Consider the following 17,826-nt stretch of genomic DNA (forward strand, 5'->3'; position numbering starts at 1 on the left):
TTCATTATTGTCGTAAAAAAATAGTTTTTTTATGTTGTCACATCGTAGGTTTTAACAGCTTATTCATACATATTTTGTACTGAATTGTCTTGTTGTCCAAATAAAACACTACATAATGACTATATTGTGATATACGTGCTCGCTCAGTATTTTTCATGTTGTGCTTTCAATCTTTCATATATGTATTTACAAAACAGCGTTTCTTCAGATTACATAAATTACTTATAAGTTTTTTAACAGCTAAAATATATTTATATAGATACAATTGTGTAGTCAAAGTTCAATAATAAAGAAACAAATTTGTAGGTTATCTATCAGTCATAACTTGTTTGGTTTATTTCGAATTTAGCAATACTTTTAATGACAGAAATGTATTTCGAATATTCTTTTTTAACAAGTGAAATTTAAAAAAATACGAATGCTGTTTTACAAGATTAGCTAAACTTGCAAGTTTTTTTCTTGTTATAATGAGTTGCACAAAATCAAAATCAATAATATTCTGCCAGGTTTTAATGTAATAATAAGTATGTTTGTCGTGGGTTTCGGTAAAAATGTCAAAATATTTCCAAAAAATTCGAGAGAAAGAAAGAAGAAACGCTGCTCGATTCGTTGAATACTAAATTAAATGCGATATAGCCGAGTTAGTTATAATCATAATATTTATTTTAAAATATACAAGTATCGAAAATTGCACGTTATATTACAAATAAAGTTATTTTTGTATCAGAGTATTTAATTATTTTTGAGAGATTTTTCTGTCACGACACGCTGCGTAGAACTAGTGGATCTACGAAGCACGACGTAGACATGGGTCTACGACTAACAGCGTAGACATAGGTCTACGAATTACAACGAAGGCGTGGGTCTACAATGAAAACATTGACAATTAATCTTATACTATGTAATAAATGTTAAAATCATTATTAACTGTTGACTTGGTTCCGGGAATAAAGGAAATTCGTTTAATATTTAATGTGCTTTTTTCAATCCTTGTCTATTTCGTCATGTTTAACATAACATTTTGTTGTTGGGTGATTTTATAGCGAAGCAATGGGACGTGTGGCGTGTCATAATAATCTATGATCTTCATTTTCGTACTGTTTTTGTTTGCATGATGAGAGAATCACAAGCGAAATATCATATAGCACGTCACGTATCTTTTGGAGTGCCTGTGCACAGGAGTTTTTGTTGCACAAGATAACGGAGAATATCTGCCAAAAGGAATCAAGTGTTGAATCATTACTAGCTTCAATAAACCCGAAAGTTTTGTTGTACACTAAAACAACTAGCGGGAATTTTATATTTGAATTATATAAAAATATTATAAGTAAAAATTGATAAATGTTAAGTACTATTTAAGTAATACTACGTGATTCTGTTAACGTCAGTGCAGATAACGTAGAACAATTGCATTTAGATACAGTGGCTCACACTAATTCACTTTTTGAGAGGAAAAGTGCAAAAATCATCCCCCTGTTGTACATGGACAGTGCAAAAGACTCGTGCGAGACACGTATCGATGGTGGGCACAGCAAAAGCAAAAAGCATTGCGGGAATTCCGATCAGCCAAAAACCGAGACACACGCACACACGCAGACACACACGCACACACACACACGGGCGCACGCGCACACATACACGACTGCGACGTCTCCCCTCTACCCTACCATGAGCCTGCGCCCCAAGCCAACTTTCCCCCCCTCCCGATGAGACAATCACTTTTAGGACATCTTACCGATAACGGCATATTATCAACATTGTTTTTATTTCGGCTAGGATCACTGGTTGTAATGAGTAGGAAACCTCAGTTAGTATTGAACTGATATGTAATATTTACAGGTAAGTACTCCGTTTATTGTGAATTAATACTTTGAATTCGTTGAAAATATTTCAGGCTCCTTGTGATTTTTGATATATTTTTAGTAACCACAGTGCATATTTATGGGAGTAATCTAAAATTAATGTCAATAACTTTTAATAAAAAAATTTATAAACATTTTAGATGATTTGATGATACGATTTAAAAAAAATATAATTTGAACAATTTGTAAGTTTCCTGAAATTATAATTCTAATAATATGTAAACAAAAGTATTACTTCGAGGAAAATTGACAGCATATGTGATTGTTTTATTTTAAAATTTAAATTAGTATCAACAACTGGTTCGTTCATTTTTGTTTGAAAAAATCATTTGATGGTTAATTTTGAATATAGGTACTATTTTGTTTAAGTTTCTTGGGTTACAAGCGCGACATAAAATTATAAATGTTAGATTAAGATATTTGTTTTCAAAAAACCGTGTACTTTGGTTAGTGTAGATCGGTAGATTGGTGTGATTATTAATGAGTGATTGCCATCGAGCTAAAGAGGGGGCCACGTGTCTGGTGCGGTCGGGGGCGCAGGCCGTGCCGGGGGCTCGGGTTCAGGCCGTACCTCTGGAATAGGGGGGCGAGTATTGGCAGTGGGGGGCGCAGGCCCTGGGCAGCATGCGGCGCAGCACCGCCGGCAGGGCGAAGCGGTCGAAGAGCGGCGGCCTGGGGAGACGCGGGGGGCGCGGCCGGCGGACGTCAGGGGCGCTGCGCCGGCAGCCCCCGACGCCACCGGGCCCCCCGACCCCCCCTCCCAACCCGCAGCGCGACAGCGGCCGCAGTTCCGCTACGCAACATACACATTACACTCTCTCTCGCATCAAACTTTACTCACTATTAAGTTAGGTCTTTGAAGTCGGCGACCACGACATACGAAAGCGACACGCGACACTACTACGCTGTCGTGTGTCACGGTCTCCGATTTCAAAAGGCTAGCTTCAACAAACTACTCACTGCCAATGGCTTCTTTCTCTATTGACTATTTGACTGACCCACGCCCCCTATTAATTCTTCTTGATCATTTTCGCCCATTTTTTCGTTTCCGGGAAATTTCAGCATTTTCTTGATTCAACTACACAATATAGTAAATTCTGCTTAGTAGTATAAAACTGTCCAGGTGCGCTCAAAAAAGGCGTTAGCCCCTTTACCCTGAAATACTGGTTCTCAGTTACAGGGCCGGATTTATGCCTAAATAGACTAATACATATTGGGGCCCCCACAACCTTTCGAAAGATATTTGAAAAATGTATATTTTTAATATCTTCTTAACTCTTTTCGTTTTCCACAAATTTTTCACGAGTTTTTCAAATCCACTATAATTAATATTTTACATTAAAACTTTATTAATATTGGAACATGCAAACTTGATCAGGTTGGAAATTTCCATTCGTCTTGGCATTTAATTGTAGGTACTGATATATGTATTCTCTTGTAAAAAACTCAAAGCGATTTAAATATTTGGAAAGCTCCGCAACCTTTACAAAATTAATCCCCTTTAGTCCAATACTAAATCCAGCCCTGCCTAATTATCATAATGAACACCAAACTATTTTAAGATTATGTTTTATTTAATTTATATCTCGATGAAAGCATTATTATGTATATAAAATGACTGAGCTAAATTTTGATGGGTCATATACAATTTTCTATCAGCTATCTAGGATGTTTGTATGATTATATTATTTTTAGTGATTATGTATAATCTAAAATGAATCAATGGTCACCTAACAAGGTAATATACATACTTAGTACTAATTCTAAATTCTAACACTTTCATTCAGTCCATAATCACTGAATGATGTCACTTAAGCTCAATTATTTTTCTTATTGCAAAACCTTGTAAGTACCTAAATACGCCGTTTGATAAGCAGTTACACTACTACACTTACCGCATACCTAATAAGCGATGATTCTCAATGTATTCTAAAGAAAAATTAACCTGCATGTAGCTAAAAATAAGCGAGCCCAGTGTGAGTGTTAAAAAAACTGTTCAAATGCAAAACGGTGTAAGTCAGTGATCGCACGGACACCATTTGGCACTTGGAATGTTCTATATTTTTCACTGCGTGTAGAACTGTGCATATCACTCTTGTATAGTGTCACAATCAGAGAAATTAAAGTGTGTTTTGATGGTCGCTGATATTTGTTATAACAGTGCGAATGATCATCAAATAAAAAGTAAATAACCACTTTATATAAAGATTTTTTTTTCGTAAATCTTATTAAACTTTCAGTCGTCGTAAAAAATTACGATGTTTTGTAACGATTTTGTAAAATAAATCTAATTTTAAGTAATTAATAATATCTTTATTGCACCTTACAGCCGAGACATGCCAGATTCAAAACAAGATCGAACTATAAAAACACTACCGCTGTCGAAAGGCTGTAATTTTTTTTTCGCATAATTATAATATGTATATAATTAAATATACGAAAGTATTCTTCTGGTCTATATCGACCGCGATTTGCGGCTGGTGTGTCTCGGCCCTTACCCGTAAAGTAAATTTGACTACCACATGACAATCTAAATGCATCACAATAAAATCTCCACACCCAATGGAATTTTTATTATTTATATTAATTACTCATTTATCAAAAAAAATACAAGATTTTAACCACAATTCATATATCTAATCATGACGACTATATATATTTCAAATTCTTTTTATAATATATTGTTTATTATTATTAATGTCATAGGAAAATTGTGAAAATATATTTCACTATGTTGACATCTTTCGTGAAAAAAACAGACATATTATTATGTATTATATTAAACAGTAAATCCTAAAAACTTAGAAAAAATTTATTACTGCCTAATACAGTGAAACTGTGAATATTATATTTTTTAAACTGTAAGATAAAACAATTGTTTAATTTTTGATTGTTTTATATGGAGTTATCGACGTTATAATTTAAGTTTTTTATCAGATTAATGTTTTATGTATCTAGAATTTTTCTGAACTGTAAAATAATTCAAACGATGCAAATGAAATATAATCAGTTGCTCTCAAAATTCACAATTATTAATGTTAAAATTTTTTCGGAGATATATCAGCCGACGTATATTTTTTTAAGAACACCTGACGGTTGTAATGTTTTTGTGGCGTTTGCGTGAGATAAGTATTAACCCATCTAATGCCGTGGGCCGAAATGCATAAAGGTGAGGCACACGGAAAGCAAGAATAGATAGACATTCAGTTCCACTGTTTTGCATGCGCATACAATGAGATTCACAAAATCACGGCTTGTGTTACTTAAAAAAAGAAATAAAAATAAAATAAAACAATATTCACGTGGAAGAACACTAGTTCTTAATAGCATTATCGAAATTTATATAAGTAATAATAATAATAAAATGGCGTGCCTAAAAGTTTACTTGAAAATATGATGAAAAGATCTATGTAACATTTTTAAAAAGTCTATAAGTATTATAATTGTGTCATGCGCTCTTAACAGGTTATTGAAATTTGCCTATGTGCCAAAACGTTTGTCTCGTAGAGTTTTTGTACATATTATTATTAAATACTAGAGAATTTACCAAAATTCTCGCTTGGTATTTTGTAGGTGTACGAACTTATTGTAATTAACTTTAATACTCTAGTATAAAAAACCTTAATGTCTAAAAATTATGAAACCAACTGAAAAAAAATCTTTATAATAATATTATTTTTATATCGCGAACCCTAAAGTTAATTAAATAATTTAATAAATAGTAAGTAGGTAATTAAAATGCATGCAAAATTATATAAATATAGAATTATATGAATATAATCGTTTCTGTAATTACCTACATGTAATCGGTGTTTTGTGTACACTATGTTAATTATTTTATTTTAAGAAAATATGTTCAAATTATAATTTCAAGTAAATATAATAATATGCCGAAAATACTGTGTTTTTGCCACAATACATTTTTTTTAAACGGAAACAATTTAGCATATAATATGTACAGCCCACCTATTCATTTGTTTCCGCAGTTGCCTTTCCTATATTTTATATACAAATAAAATTTATTTATAATTTCTTATATATATGATTTTTATAATAGGTATATTATATTACATAAACGCAAGTAAAAGCTTTCCTAACATTTTTTTTTACAAATCCTTACATGCAATTAATAATCTCTATATTCTGTTTTAAAGAAATATATTACCGCGTTTAAATAATTGTTATGTACGTATATAAAAATATTTTGTTCAGATGTTACTGGGGTTTATTTTTATCCTAGATATTTTAGTCAATTATCTATGACTTTTAATATCCTGAAATTGACTATTTTTATTTAAGAATTAATTCTGATTTTTTTTTAATAAATCCACCATATTTATAATTTAAAAAAATCTATAGCGGTAAAGGCCTTCATATCAAAACAAGGCTATTAAAAAACATTTTATATGAAAATAAGAAAATTTCGTTGCAGCTTATTATTTCTTGAATTACTTTTTAAAGATGTTTCAACTAATTTCCTATTTTGGTCTGCATAATAGAGTTTTTAGAAGCTTCCAGTTTATCACTAAGTATAAATTGATCATACATAACCAACGAGGAGGTAAAATAGTTTGGTATTTTTTATTAGGTGAACCATAATCACATTACAACAACAAAGTGAGGTAAGGTTAAACATCAACACACATGGCTAAGAGTATGGTCAAAATATCTGCAAATTCTACACTTATTGTGATACATTGAAAAATGATAGATAAAGGTATTGTAAAAGACATTCAAATATTACAGGAATTTTGTTCATTCACAAAATGTATCACAATGCCTAATATAAAATAATGATTAATCCCATTCGTCTTTGACAAATGATTATTTTTCTTACGTTAATAATTTGCGTATTTTGCGATAACTTTTAAGAGAATCGTCATTTTAATAAACGGTTTCTAAAACAACATCCTTTTTATGAAACATTGATCGATTCATATTTATAATACATCGACGATAGTTTTAAGATTATATATTTTTGTTTTTTATTGGCTTTACAATCCTTTTCGGATCTTAGCCACCTCTCGATGGATTGTTTACTAGAAACAGTTGTTTCTATTCGAACCGTTCCCACACGTGAAAAAACAACGTGTTAATTTGAATGGTGTAATTTTCGTGCTCCGCAATCCATTATTTAATCAGTGGATAATTTGCCACTCGGCCACCGTGGGCACATTAAAAATATCATATAATTATCGTCTGAAATGTAATACAGATATTCATTGACTTACGACCCCACGACTTTGTTTTGACACATTTAATTATTCAAAAAGTTTTTCAAATGGATAATTATTTTAATATTTTGTATGAAGTACTTAAGTTATGACTAATTTCAATATCTTAGTTCAAAAGGAAAACAACTCAAAAACCTTGTTCTAAGATTACGACGTTTGAAATTTTTGCAGAAATTCTCACTTCAATTTTAATGCCTTGATTTCTTAGGTTTGGTTTATTTTTATAATTATTATGCACAATACAATTTTACAGTGTAACCAGTTAATGTTTTATAATCAACCCAGACATTTCAGTTTATAATAGAATTAATGATAAAGGGTTAAGTATTCGATCTTATGAGTCGTTAAAGAAATGTTTGACTGGTTTTTTTGTTGAATTATAAACACTTCTACGTCGAATTATCTCAAAACCTTGAAATTTCGAGTTGTTTCCCTATAAAACTAGGATATCGATTTGTATAAACGGTCGTAAGTCAAGGAATACCAGTACAACAAAAAAATACAACTTACGTCAAATAACCTGGAATTGTTATGTTCACATCGATTCAATTATTTCTTATCTATAGTTATTTGTTATCCGTCTAATCTAATGTTTATATAGTTTGCGTTGATTGTCAATGTTATTTTAAATAATTCTACTCCAGTTTGTACGGTGTAATAAAATGTATATTTGACAAGCAGAGAACTGTAATCAGGTAAGTGATATTTTTATTGAATTTAAGGTAAGTTAATTTTTACATAAAGGTATGATTAAAAAATATACACTCTAAATTTGCTCTACTATATCGTTTGCTCATGTTTTCGTATAAAAAACTACTAGTATGTACCCATAAGATTGTATGAAAAAAATTCATACAAAATTCATATAAAAAGGGTAATTGCATCGTCAATTTACACGCGTAAAAGTTGAACATTAATTGACTTAGATTTGTTTCACCCATTTAAATGAAATTTATCAAATAAAATATAATCAAGTTGTAATAGCGTTTATATATCGCTACCTGAAAGCAACAGTGCGACAAGTCGAAAATACTAGTTTCGAAATAATTGAACTTATTTCTGTCATTTTAATGAAATAGTTAACCACACGCTTATTTTATTTTTTATGCAGGTTATAAAAGACGATAATCGTGGGATTTGTTATATATCATTATTAACAGTGAGTTATATCAGTTATCCCACTGGTACTTTGAAGTTGCAGGACATTTTTAATAAATTCAACAGTGGATTTTTTTCTTTAAATGGGGTATTACATTTTCTTTGAAATCTCAGTAATTCATGATGTATCTTCCGGCAATCGATTGGCATACTTATCTCAAAATCGTTTTTTTTTTTCACTTTATCTCATTGTTGCTTTCAGTTATCGATATATACTCGTATGTATAGATATATATATTTCATTTGTTTAAATCTAAGAGGAAGATTTTGAAAGTTATATATTTATTAGATTAGCTAAAACCGATTAAGGAATAATACAAAATATTCAACAATATTAGAGCTGAAATTCAATTTCTGTGATAGTATTGATTGTCTAAATATCACTTACTTGACTTCCGTTCTGAACATTTTATATTAAATTGTACGTAATACGTGCTAGGTTAGAATATATAGCTATAAAAATGAAAAGCTTAGGGAGTGGGTTACTTACGACAGGACTGTTCTCGTTGAATAAGAGGAGGCCTCGGCTGGACGCCGATGAGGGCCTCCAGGGGTACCGGGGCCCTTGGCACGGAGACGGCGTGAGGGGGCAGATAGATCGGCTGCAGCATCCCGAACGTGCACTCCAGTGACACCAAGCATCGACAGCCGCCATGGCACTGCTCACACACGGAACATTAATGAATAATACTTTTTCTGCTTTGTTAATAAAAAGATTTGGTTTGATCATCCATCAACTCCATTATTTTATTAATGCATGTCTGACACTTGAGAACCATTAATCTACTTATTACGTCATGGTCCCACATCCTAAAGCAGGTACCCAGACCAGGATTTTTGGTGGGCCCACATATCTATCCTTAAGGTCAAGGGCAATCTGATGCTCTACAGTACCGTTTCCAAAACTCTACAAGGTATTATCATTATATCCTATATCAAGCAACATATTACATCAAAGTATAACGCACTTTTTAAACTATTAGAGTAAATTTGTGATCACTGTGATCGGTCCCCAGACTAGAGCCCTGCTCCCCCCCCCTCTCTCTCCCTCCTTGTGTGACCCATGAATTACTATAGAATTATGACGAAATCGTTACGAAAATTAATTATTATTTGTACTGTCCATTTCAGCAAAAATGTGAATTAAGGCTATTGTATAAGGGTAGTATATAATAGTGATATTACTATATATACTTTACGGATCTTCAAGCAGAGTGTATGTTTATCACCCATCACATCATCCATCCCTTACAACAGTAGTAATATGAAAACCTAAGTTTTTTTGGTTAAAACACTACCATTCTAAGTTTAATTTTTATAAGAGTAAATTTACAGGAGAGCAAAATGAATAATAATGTTATTGGTTTCGTCAATATATTTCGCAATACGATAAGACTTTTGAGACGTTGTTCATATTATTTTAACCGGTTCCATATAAATTGTACGTAAAACAATTCACCGTGGCACAGTTCGCTGTGAGCGTTCTTATCGGAAAGAAATGACCGCATACTATACGGTCTTCAATTTTATTAGATTCACTATGAACATTAATTCAACTTTCATACATAATTTTGGCAAACTTCATGAATTCAAGGATGAAAACCTAACCTAACAAATAATTCAGTATATCGGCTATTTTCAAAATTTGTTTGCTGCTGGCTTCCTGTAAAGTGTAAACCGATAAGAACCGTGTTTTATTTAGTCATGAATTTTATATCAGTACTATACGACCTAAAGAGGTTGGACGATCTATAATATACGGCCATATATTTCCGATACAACATTTCACTGTGAAGTTCTGATACAGCGAACTGCATACGTACAAGTTTACGGACACGGCTATTATGTACTTGTTACCGTTTTATATAACATATTACGATACACAAAACCCCTTGCCATATACGAGAAAATAAATGTCGTATTGGTGGTTTATTTTAGAAAGCTTTATTTTAATTTTAATAAAATATCCAGCTTAAAATATATTTATTGATAACAATTCTGTGGGTCTATCCTATACTTATCGACTGCTAAAGTGATAAATTGATAAATATTATCAAACTTAGGGTAGGTTTGTATAAAAGTATTAGCACTTATTGTCACAATTACAATACGTTGGTTGTAATTGTTGCAATAATTGCTATATTTTAACAGCACCTCTCTTGGCTGTGATAAAATTTAGAGTGAGATAGACAGTGTTGACTGTTTAAACGGATAACTCATTGTAACAATTATTATAATAGGTACCTCATGTAATAAATACTATCACTTTATCACTTTAGCGGTCGATAGTCGCCTTGTGTATAGAATAGACCCGCAGGTGTCCATTTCGTTCACTAAGAGCAGAGTTTTCATAAGAGATGCAAACCGGTGTTCACTTTGCGTAATAATAATTTTAAACCACGTAAGTCGGTAATTCATTTTTATTAAAGTATCCCATACATCCGTTTGACTTAGCAATCTTGTATATTGTAAAGGGTTCATCTCCATATTTATTCTGCAGCATCTTTGGTATTGGCTATATAATTATTTGTATGCAGACTTACGGTGAGTCCACACCACTCGCATCGGTAGCCCGTGAAGCACTCTGCCGACCAGCAGGCCCTCCTGCAGGCCACGCACTTGGAGCTGGCGGGCAAGTTCCCCTCGCGCCAGTGATGTCTGTGCCGAACCTCCGTCAGCCGCACTTCGGGGGCGTACGTCGCGTTCTCGCGGCAGTCGGCTGCGGCGAAGTCTGCGCACTCACCGTGCACGTAGTACTCGCAGACTGGCACAAGGAAAACGGGGGAGTGAGTACGTGTCAATCAAAAGGTTGAACCAAACAGTTATCACTAATGGAGAGTAGGTATACTACAATACTATATCGATGGTGCAGATCACAAACCTTCTATGTCAAATTTTATGATTTTGACTTTATGGTATCAAAAAATCAACAAAAATTTAACGGATCTGTTGAACTTTACCTCCTATGTCAAAGAGAAATATAGCCCAGTTTATTGATCTTTTAATTAAAACTCCTATGTCATATTCATCGTATTATGCTGCAAATAAATCAGTTTTAACCTTCCCCTATAAAATCGTATTTTTTGACTTAGAAGGTTTGTGATCTGCAGCATCGATATAGCAGTGGTTAGGGGTGGAGGTTGACTGTCAAGATTCGACATAAATAGTGCATATTAAACTTTGTCAGTCATAATTATTTGTTTTCATTGAACTAAGAATACAATTTGCAGATGGTGTTGGTTCGTTTTTAAAATTTAATTAAACCCTGCCTAAGTTAAACCATAGTAGTTTAGGTAGGTATGCTATTAATAGGCGATCCGACAAAAATAATGCACACCTTTTCAGTCATACTCATTTGTTTTCCTATGAATTAAGAATACATATTACAGATGGTGTCTTTTAACTATAAAAAAGTTATATTTGCAACGCTGAATACACGACGTATAATACATTACTGCTGAAAGTTTACACTACTGCTTTAGTCCCATTAATTCTGTAGGTATAATTATCTCACAACTATAAGGTCGAGAACCTTAGTATATTGTCTTTTGGTCTACCCGTTCTGTGGTTCAGTATTTTACATATATTTTTGTTTAGTTAATATTTTATATATAAAGTACAATAATTGTCAGTTAATAGTTACACTTAAATACATTATCATTATTAGTGACAGTTTTTGGTAGATGGACGCCCCCTGGAAAACATTTGTTTTTAAATTGTTTCTATAAGTGGGTTCCTAATTAGATATTAAAACAGAGCTTATAATTAATTTATGTAATACTAAAATATTATTTATTGTCTTTAAAAAGTATGTCATTGATTTTTTTTTTAATCACAATACACTTTTTTACACAATTATGAACGGCATTGTTACTTTAGAAATAAATTCATACTATTCAAAAAGGTGTATGTATTTCTAATCTTGGTTTTCCTTTTAGAGATAATTTTCTTTTTAACATACAACATAATTGAGACATTTTAAGCATCATTAAGGCTTACAGAGCCTTGAAAAGTCATGGCCTATCTTTGTGAAAGAAGGTATTTTTCAGCATCTTTGTTTGGATCAATTTTCACATCATCACATACCTATTTATCTGTAATCATATAACTGCTTTGTATTAAAAAATGAAGATTTGATTCCTAACGTTGTATTATATACCATGAACATAGTGTATAATATGTTGTTGTCATTTTCATTTAAACGTAACCCTCCTTTAAACACTAAAAACATAGCTAGAAACAGCTGTCAACATAAATAACTCAATTATCGAGGGATTAACAATAAACATTGTTTTAAAACAAATTTTATTGAATTCTACCACGTAAACGCATATTCAGTTAATAAACATAAATGATGATCAAAAAAAATAAGTAATAATAAACCTTTATAGTACAAGGTATCATTAACAGAATATTTAAAACAGTAATTTAGAATCTATAATTGCATTTTTAACTTTGAAGTTGATTTACTTAACTTAATAATTGGTGCACTTGTATTAATTTAATCCTCAGTATGTCAATTATTATTATTATTGTAAGAATGCCGCAGATAATAATAATAATATAATTTATATTTTTTTCTGCAACTTTTTTTCTTCAACAAAGGAGTCTGTCGTTGAAACGATTATTTGAAACCACACGAAAACTAACTTAGTTACTGAATTCGTAATATTTAGCATTTTCCTGAAACCGTATGAATAGACTTTCCGTAAGTTGGTGCACAAATACAAAACGGTACATTGTGAAACTTACTCATGCAGTGCAGGGATGGGGTTTCGTCTAGGCGCTTCCGGCATACTGTACAGAACTTCCGCTTGTGATGCGCAGGTTCTGACCAACAATGCGCGACCGGGTTCTGAAAATATAACATACAAGAAATTATTTTTAAAAAATACAAACATATTCACTTGACTCGATCAGCAACGAAAATCGATTAAAATTACAAGACCTTCTGCCCCACATAGAACATAATAAATAATATACTACTGATAAAGGTACTAATTAATAATTGAATCAGGGATGTTTTTTTACTACCCCATTCCCTCTAACTTCAAAGTCATCAAAATAACCTCACAAGGTCAAGAATGAATAGAAAACTTAAAAATTCACACATACTGTAATAAGAATATCACACATACAAAATAAAAAACAAGGTTGAAGCCACAGAACAGATTAATAAATTAATATAAATCTGAAAACCATCACCATATTTACGTGACAAACTTTAATGCATATTTTTATCGTACAGGTGTAGTGATTGAAAATAACACATTCTTCACTGGTTGAAGTATTTCATTAGAATAAATCTTCACTCAGGTTTTTGAAAAATGGTTATATCCCATTTTTTTATAATCATAGTAACTTGGATGCCAACCACGGGGTCCAAGACATTTCTGTATTTAAATTTCGAATTCACATTGGTAGAAAAATCTTCGTTGATAACAGAACATATTTTTAATCTTTCATAATAATAAATAAAAAAATAAATACTTCGCTACAGTATTTTCTAAAAAGGTGGACAGATGCATTCATGAAAACGCAAAGATGCATCTCCTAATCATGAAACCTTGTTCCAACCAAGAACATATATTTGTATTTTTTCAATGTTCCCCATCCGCGTTGGAAAACAAAAATCCAATGTCATTTGTATTAGGGTTTGAATGTATGTTCGAAAATAATTTTAATGCAAGTTTCAAGCAGTTTGTATACAATGGCATTATATTGTGAGAAGCGCCGGAAAAGCAGTAAATACAAATAACTTAAAAATTGTAGAATTACCAAAAACTTTGTTGCAAAGCCTGTATGATTGAGTTCTACCACGTAAATGCCAGGCCAATTAATAAAAAAACCTTGTTCATTTAGTCTATTCCACATTGCAAGTTTTGTACTATATGAAATGGTTTATTAAATTATTCGCAAGTGCAAGTACGTTATAACTCAAATTTGGAGTGATTCGGGCATCAGTTAGTAATTTAACCTCGATTTAAAACACAAAAACCGATAAGCAACATTAACGCAATTTGACAAGCGTTTCATGCAAGAACTACTAGTTAATTTCGTCGTAATTAAGTAGGACGCCCGTAGCCTAATCTGTAAAGCACATTAACGCGAATTCAGTGGTTACAGGTTCAAGTCCCGTCGGGCATCGTATGTGTTCAAAAAAAGACTGCCCTGCTAAGTAAAAAGACAGTGTTTTTTTTTTAATATACTATATTTAGATATTACCTATGTCAAAACATTTCAATATTTTTACGCAAAATTAAATGTAGCTTAAAACTTAGGTTCTCATTTCACTAAAACCAAAAACTCTTTTTACTTAGCAGGGCAGCATATGGGTGGTTCACAATAATGTCAATAATTATTAATCAAGTCCATCAAAATATAACCTGAGATATTTGGACCTAAAGTTAAAACTCCTTTTGTAAAATTCAGGAATGTTTTCACTTATATACTTACCATATTTTGATAGTATGTATATGGATCAATTTAAATAAATAGTCGAAACATAAAGTATCTTCAGGCTTTAATAATATTATCAAATTAATGTTAGCAAATACCTCTTTATAAGGCTGAAGGAACTGTCAAAATGGACATGATTCACATTCAATTTGATGTCTTATCAATACCAGTATTGTCATTTATGCGGAAAATTGTAGGGCTACGATTGTGATATTAACACACAATATAGAAATCTATTTATCTAGCCACTGAAATAAAAAAATCGAATTTTATTAAAATTGGACTTGATCCGTAATTATTGTGACCCACCCATTACATCGGAAGTGTTTTCAAATTATTCATATATTCCTCGAATGTTGTATTGAACGTGTGTGCTGTCGCCGTATGTGCATATACCTATCAGTTTTTTAATAACCAAAATAATTTAATATATTAGAAATAGCACGGGCAATGATAATAGTTATCAAAATTATTAACACTAATTATTCACTCTTAACAATAAATAGATTATAGGTCGTGACTATTCCACTATAAAATACATTTCGCTATCTACTTACTATATTCCGCTCAAAAAATCGCTATCTTGGTGGTCACCTACACCACAAATATTTTAAAACAAAAAACAATTGAAGACTGCAGGGTAACATTAGCGAAGAGATCTTCACGTTCGCATTATGAAGCCGCAAAAAACACTAATAAACATACAACATTTGAACAAATCTTCTCTTTTCGTTCACATTTCAGGACATTCTAAGAGGATGTGGTTTGTATTCTGTCATATGATTAAATAAGACAGTTCAACACGTAGGCACAGAGGTGTCTCTACCTTAAGGGTTCGTAGGGATCATCCCCACATCCCTAGGTGGGGATGGTACATCCCATGTCTTTTGTGACTATTATAATTTTATCATTTTCATAATATACCTACTTAATTACATGATTAAATTAACTATTTATTTTGTCCATCTAAACCCATCGCTATTTATAGAAATATTTATTACTATTATACAAATATGTAAATAAAGTACTTAATGATTGTAAATTATGTAATAATATAATGATGATTACGCGGTATTAAAATAATAAATTAAATTAAATACGCTCTATTTCACGACATTTGTGCCACTATGTACAAATTAAGAACACTATGGCGTCTATTTTTCGCTGACCGGGGATGACTCGGTCCCATCTCGTCGCCGCGGTACAAACCTCGTTCTACAAAAATAATGTGAATGCATTAGCATTAGTATATGCATACTGGGGAGCGATTCAAATAACCCCAAGGTGAGTAAAAGAAGTTCGCTGTATGGCGTTGTTCAAAACCGATAATGGTAAGTCTATAATAATTAGTAATTAAGTTAATATCATGCTTTTTAGATGTGATTAAGACGTAATGACTCAAATAATCATATTATTTATTCTGAAAAATTACTCTTATCCCATCAATCATATTATTATAAGTAGCTTGTACCAAGGTACATAATTATTATATGAAAAAATATGTAGGTTTGTATATTTAATAATTAATGGCTAAGTCCCACCACCTAGAAAGTCATCGAGCCCTCACTGCGAAGGCATATATTCTATGTCTGACGTTATGATAATAATGACGTACCTATTCATCGCCATTAAAAACAAAATGCTGTCAAGCCAAAAAAGGGTAAGTAAGTCAAAAATTAGTCTAGGTATAATCAAATGCCCTCGCAGTACAGGTGATAAAAACATAAACTCACGAGCCTGGGATATTGACAGTAAGTTGCGGAATATTTTTTATCGTCCATTAAAAAGTTTCTTAATTTAGAGTTACCTATACAGTTTACTGACTTTCATAAGCCGAAATACATATCTGGTATTATATTAATTTATGGCATCCATAGAAAATCAGTGGATAATGATGGCATCATAAATAAACTGTAATGTTGGGGGAAATGTAATGAATGCTAGAAACACATTATCATTGCGTCATGTGAGCTCACGTACTTTGACCATTAGAACATTCAATAATATAAACTGACAACTTATAAAAACACTATGTCAACTACCTGACATTAATATGTAATTCCGTTCCAAGCCATTGAAATGAAAAATACGTGAGATCACATGATTAAATACGTGTAAACTGTGGCGTGATACTCATGAAGTGAATTCATTGTGCTACGGGATAGGAGCATCTGTCTGATAACATTTAAATACCAAGTAAAACTTTTTGACCGTGGAGCTGTTTACAGCAATAGGGGTCATTCATATATGATGACACGTCATAAATGGGGGTGGAATCAGATATAATGTGATGTTTTGTGACACAAAACTAATCGAACGTAATACTCTACTGAAATCGACCATTTTCAACGATCTATATTGGACGAATCGGGGGGAGTTAAATGTGTGACGTAATTTAAACAGGGGAATAAAACATGTTGTGACGAAGTATCACGGAAGGACGAAAGTGTTATTTAATATTGTAATATATTAAATAACACTTAATTATAGTCCACTATGGTTATTTTCTATAAGTAAGATGCAATAAATTTCTTGTTCTGGACGCAATGATTTTTTAACATGGAACATATTTCATGGACTCATGATCTCCGACGCAAAAACGTTTCGAAAAATAGACGTTGAATAACTATAAACGCGCGGCCCGCGCCCCGAGCCGATTACTTACGTGCGCCGATTATTTTCATTTTACGTTCAGTAGCCTACATTATGTGTGACGTATTGTTCGTCTGTTATTATTACTTCTTTAGTTTTATTATTTTAATTACATAATTTTCCATTGCAATTGTTTGAATCCTTTGGATTCTTTACTTTGACAAATAAATTTTCTTTCGAATTTGGACAACCAGCATTCAAAGAATCAGTAGGCAAATCATGTTCCATGTTTAATAATTTTAGCCGTCAGAGTTTAAGTAACCATCATCTGAGGGGCCCAGGAGGGCGAAGCCCCTCCGCGAGGCACAAAGCGCCGAGTTAAGTATATCTTTTTATTGAAATTATAATTCGTTTTTGCCCTAATGCATTATTTACTAATGTTCAAATACTGTATTTTGTAATCATATATCTGTTTATTCTTCTGCAACATCTTCTTGGCTACGTGAAGAAAGCGCTGTTGT

At 32.2% G+C, this 17,826-nt stretch overlaps 1 protein-coding gene across 6 annotated transcripts in view; it reads right to left on the minus strand.

Annotated features, from left to right (window-relative positions):
* The window catches only part of LOC147073396 (diacylglycerol kinase theta), a 116,725-nt gene that overhangs the window by 32,744 nt on the left and 66,155 nt on the right, over positions 1–17,826 (minus strand). For 3 of the 6 annotated variants that reach the window (XM_085945474.1, XM_085945475.1, XM_085945476.1), the window contains exons 3-6: positions 13,007–13,109; positions 10,798–11,018; positions 8,745–8,913; positions 2,434–2,655 (exon numbers count right to left, since the gene is read on the minus strand). In XM_085945474.1, coding sequence (XP_085801600.1) covers positions 2,434–2,655; positions 8,745–8,913; positions 10,798–11,018; positions 13,007–13,109 — 715 coding nt within the window. The remainder of the gene's footprint in view (positions 1–2,433; positions 2,656–8,744; positions 8,914–10,797; positions 11,019–13,006; positions 13,110–17,826) is intronic. The other 3 variants (XM_085945477.1, XM_085945479.1, XM_085945478.1) reach the window with 1 other exon arrangement.

The sequence above is a fragment of the Rhyacophila brunnea genome, unplaced genomic scaffold, assembly GCF_057557595.1.
Source record: "Rhyacophila brunnea isolate RB1 unplaced genomic scaffold, BYU_Rbru_1.0 scaffold_18, whole genome shotgun sequence".
NCBI lineage: Eukaryota > Metazoa > Arthropoda > Insecta > Trichoptera > Rhyacophilidae > Rhyacophila > Rhyacophila brunnea.